The sequence below is a fragment of the Nothoprocta perdicaria genome, unplaced genomic scaffold (assembly GCF_003342845.1).
Source record: "Nothoprocta perdicaria isolate Ctin4 unplaced genomic scaffold, notPer1 scaffold_696, whole genome shotgun sequence".
In the NCBI taxonomy this organism is placed as follows: Eukaryota; Metazoa; Chordata; class Aves; order Tinamiformes; family Tinamidae; genus Nothoprocta; species Nothoprocta perdicaria.
The window spans coordinates 11182-15929 of record NW_020455972.1 but is presented as its reverse complement, the minus strand read 5'-3'; the positions used below and the strand labels follow the sequence as shown (position 1 = coordinate 15929).

At 70.8% G+C, this 4748-nt stretch overlaps 1 protein-coding gene across 1 annotated transcript in view; it reads right to left on the bottom strand.

The window, feature by feature from the left end:
• Window positions 1-4748, bottom strand: part of LOC112956986 (cohesin subunit SA-3-like) — a gene marked incomplete at both ends in the record, with an annotated part of 19897 nt that overhangs the window by 4276 nt on the left and 10873 nt on the right. The window contains 8 exons of the mRNA XM_026050476.1: window positions 170-262; window positions 1075-1155; window positions 1705-1792; window positions 2446-2516; window positions 2592-2780; window positions 2862-2951; window positions 3567-3656; window positions 4480-4583. Coding sequence (XP_025906261.1) covers window positions 170-262; window positions 1075-1155; window positions 1705-1792; window positions 2446-2516; window positions 2592-2780; window positions 2862-2951; window positions 3567-3656; window positions 4480-4583 — 806 coding nt within the window. The remainder of the gene's footprint in view (window positions 1-169; window positions 263-1074; window positions 1156-1704; window positions 1793-2445; window positions 2517-2591; window positions 2781-2861; window positions 2952-3566; window positions 3657-4479; window positions 4584-4748) is intronic.

The window sequence follows — 4748 nt, the reverse complement described above, 5'->3', positions numbered from 1 at the left end:
TGCCCTCCCCATGGCCCCCCACGCTGTCCCCGTGTCCCCTTGCACTGTCCCCGTGTCCCCCCGTGTCCCCTTGAGCCGTCCCTGCGTCCCCTCATGCTGGACCCATGTCCCCCCCGTGCTGTCCCCGTGTCCCCCCCCATGCTGTCCCCATGTCCCCCCGTGTCCCCACCTGCTCCCGGACGCCGGGGTCCGTGTCGCACAGGCAGCTCTGGCACTGGGAGCAGAACAAGGTGGCCTGGTCCCTGAGGCGGCGCAGCTGCTCCTGGGGGGACAGTGGGGACACGGGGGACACGCGGGGACGTGGGGGACACGTAGGGACATGGAGGGGACATGGGGGACACGCGGGGACGTGGGGGACACGGCGGGGATGTGGGGGACGTGTAGGGACATGGGGGACAGGGAGGGGACATGGGAGGCATGCGGGGACATGGGGGACATGTGGGGACCCAGGGCCATGGAGGGGACATGGGGGACACGGTGGGGACATGGCCACGGGGGGACATGGCCATGGAGGGGACACGTGGGGATGTGGCCGCAGGGATGCTTGGGCATGCGGTGGCACCTGGGGATGTGACAGGAGCACTTGGGGACGCGGTGGCCCTTGGGGACGTGGTGGCCCCTGGGGATGCAGCGGTGGCGCTTGGGGACGCGGTGGCACTTGGGGACGTGGTGGCCCCTGGGGATGCAGCGGTGGCGCTTGGGGACGCGGTGGCACTTGGGGACGTGGTGGCCCCTGGGGATGCAGCGGTGGTGTTTGGGGACGCAGCGGTGGCACTTGGGGACGCAGCAGTGGCCCTTGGGGATGCAGTGGCCCTTGAGGACGCAGCGGTGGCGCTTGGGGACACAGCAGTGGCCCTTGGGGATGCAGCGGTGGCCCTTGGGGACGCGGTGGCCCTTGGGGACACAGCGGTGGCCCTTGGGGACGCGGTGGCCCTTGGGGACGCAGCGGTGGCCCTTGGGGACGCGGTGGCCCTTGGGGATGCAGTGGCCCTTGAGGACGCAGCGGTGGCGCTTGGGGACGCAGTGGCCCTTGGGGACGCAGCGGTGGCCCTTGGGGACGCGGTGGCCGCTCACCTGGGTGGCGCCGGTGCTGGGCACGTGTGACAGCTCCCAGAGTAGGTGCAAGTGGATGCAGGTGATGGCCGGGACCAGGACCTGCGGCGCCGCGCCGTGTCCCCGCGGTGTCACCGGGGTGTCCCCAGGGGGTCCCCACAGTGTCCCCAGGGTGTCACCAAGCTGTCCCCAGGGGGTCCCCATGGGGTGTCCCCACAGAGTGTCCCCAGGGGGTCCCTGAAGTGTTTCCAGGGTGTCCCAGGAGTGTCCCCATGGTGTCCCCGGGGGGGTCCCTGCAGTGTCCCCAAGGTGTCCCCACCGGGTGTTCCCGGGATGTCCCCAGGGTGTCCCCACAGGGTATCCACAGAGTGTCCCCAGGGTGTCCCAGGGTGTCCCTGGGGCGTCCTCAAGGTGTCTACGTGGCATCCCCGGGGTGTCCCCAGTGTCCCCAGAGTGTCCCCAAGGAGTCCCAGGCTGTGTCTCCAGGGTGTCCCCATAGGGTGTCCCCGGGGTGTCCCCACAGGATGTCCCTGGGGTGTACTGGGGTGTCCCCAGGGTGTCTCCGTGGTGTCCCAGGGTGTCCCCAAGGCATCCCCAGAGTGTCCCCGCGGTGTCCCAGGGTGTCCCCAGGGTGTCCCCGGTGTCCCCTACCTCCGCGGGCACCTCGCCCGTGTCCAGCGCGCGCTGCAGCAGCTGCGTGCAGGGCTCCAGCAGCTGCCAGGGCGTCAGGTCGTGCGCGCTGCGGCACCGGGACGGCGCGGGTGACAGGGACAGCGTGGGTGACGGGGACAGCGTGGGTGACAGGGACAGGGACAGTGCAGGGGACAGGGACAGCACGGGACAGGGGAGCACGGGGAGGGGACAAGGGGAGGGGACAAGAGGTGGGGACAGCGCGGGTGACAAGAACAGGGGGAGCACAGCAGGGGTGATGGGGGGGACAAGATGTGGGGACACCAAGGGACAGGGGCACGGGGAGTGCAGGGGACACCAGGGAACAGGGTGATGGGGGACCCAGGGATTCAGAGACTGGGGACACTGCACCCCAGGGGGCCCCCAAGAGGCGCCAGGGGACCCCAAGGGATCCCGGGGGCAATCCCAGGTGAGTGACAGGCGACCCAGTGGACCCCAGGGACAGTGCAGTGTGGGTGGCAGGGGACCCAGGGGACCCCATGGACAGTGCTGGGTGGGTGACAGGGGACCCCAGGGACCCTGGCGCCAGCACGGGTGGCACGTCTGTCTCCAGTGGACCCCAGGGACAGTGCAGTGTGGGTGGCAGGGGACCCAGGGGACCCCAGGGGACCCTGGGGATAGCGCGGGTGTCCCGGCAGTACCCAGGGGACCCCAGGGGACAGTGTGGGTGGCACCCCAGGGTGTCCCCGCGGTGGCACTCACTTGAAGAGCGCGCCCAGGCGCCGCAGCGTGGCCGCCAGGCTGTAGAGCTCCTCGTCGTCCAGGGACGGCGCCTGGCGGGGACACGGCTGGGGACACGGCCCCGACGGCCCCCGTGTGCCCCCCGTGTCCCCCGCGTGTCCCGGTACCTGGAGCAGGTGCCGCAGGCGCCCCGCGAGCCGGTCGGCCAGCCGCCCACGCGCCAGCGCCGGCCGCGCGCGCAGCGCCAGCCCCGGGGCGCAGAGCCCGTGCAGGGCGCGCGCCGCCGCCTCCAGCACCGCCGCCGCCTGGTGCTTCTCCACCAGCTCGCCCAGCTGCTCCAGCAGCAGCTCCAGGTGCTGCGGGAGCCACAAGGCGGGTCAGGGCACCCAAGGGTGCCCCCCGTCCCCGTGGTGGGGGGGGCCCACCCTTCTTGGCACCTTCTCCAGCCGCCCGGTGCAGAAGACGCCCAGGTCGAAGCACTGCAGGAGCTCCAGGAGCGGCGCCGCCTTGTCCGCGTCGGCAGAGAACTGCCCAGAACGGCACCCACGGGACACATGGGACACCCAGGACCAAGAGGACACATGGGACACATGGGACCAGCGGGACACATGGGACCAGCGGGACACATGGGACCAGTGGGACACATGGGTTACATGGGACACACGGGACCAATGGGCCACACAGGACATGTGGGACCAATGGGACCAACAGGACACATGGGACCAATGGGACCAACGGGACACACGGGACCAGCGGGACACACGGGACCAATGGGACCGACAGGACACATGGGACACATGGGACACACAGGACCAACGGGACACACGGGACCAACAGGACAAATGGGACCAAAGGGACAAACGGGATCAATGGGACCAAGAGAACTGACAGGACACATGGGACCAATGGGACTGACAGGATCAATGGGACACACGGGCCAAACGGGCCACGTGGGACCAACGAGACCGACAGGACCAACAGGACAAATGGGACTGACAGGACCAAGGGGACCAACGGGACCTACAGGACACACGGGACCAACGGGACCAATGGGATGGACAGGATGGGGAGAACGGGGTCAGCGCGGGCCCCCCCGAACCCCGCGGGTCCCCCGTGTCCCCCCGAGCCCCCCGTGTCCCCACCTTGGCCAGCAGCTGCGGCAGCACCGGGATGAGGCAGTGGCTGAGGCGGCTCCGCTCGTCCGCCCGCGCGCGGCGCTCCCGGGCCGAGGCCTGGGGACACGTGGGGACACGTGAGGACACGTGAGGACACGCGGGGACACGTGGGGACACGCAGGGACACGCAGTGTGAGGACACATGGGGTGGGGACACGGCTCGGGGGTGTCCCCGTGTCCTTCCTGGCACTCCCGGGCTGAGACCTGGGGACACGTGGGGACACGCGGGGTCACACAGGGACACGCGCGGACACGCGGGGACACATGGGGACATGTGGGGACACAGCTAGGGGTGTCTGGGGGTGTCCCCAGAGTGTCCCGGGATGTCTCCCCTGGTGGGGACACACGGGTGGGGACCCTAGGGTGTCCCAGGGTGTCCCCACCTTGTTCCCTGGGGTGCCCCCAGGGCATCCCCGCGGTGTCCCCAGGATGTCCCTGCGTTGTCCCTGGGGTGTCCCCATGTCCCCAGGGTGTCCTGGGCTGTCCCCATGGTGTCCCCACGGTGTCCCCAGGGTGTCCCCACGGTGTCCCCAGGGTGCCCCGTGTCCCCCCCAGTGGGGATACATGGGTGGGGACACATCCCCAGGGTGTCCCTGGGGTGTCCCCATGTCCCCACAGTGTCCCCGGGGTGTCCCTGCAGTGTCCCCACGTCCCCAGGCTGTCCTGGGCTGTCCCCATGGTGTCCCCGGGGTATCCCCGGGGTGTCCCAGGGTGTCCTATGTCCCCCCCAGTGGGGACACATGGGTGGGGACACATCCCCGCGGTGTCGCCAGGGTGTCCCCGGGGTGTCCCCATGTCCTCAGGCTGTCCCCATGCTGTCCCCTCCCCCAGCGTCCCCCCCCGGGGTGTCCCCCCGTGTCCCCCCGTGTCCCCGCGGTACCTTGGGGGCGCTGCCGCGGCCCGGGGGGGGCTGCCCGGCGCTGGCCCGGCGCGCGGCGGCCACCAGGATCTCCACCAGCCCCCGCTCCTGCCGCTCGCCCAGCGCTGCGGGGACACGGCGGCGGCACCCGCTGTCACCCGGCGGCACCCGCTGTCACCCGGTGTCACCCAGCACCACCCGGCGTCACCCGGTGTCACCCAGCATCACCCGCTGTCACCCGGCGTCACCCGGTGTCACCCGGCGGCACCCAGCACCACCCGGTGTCACCC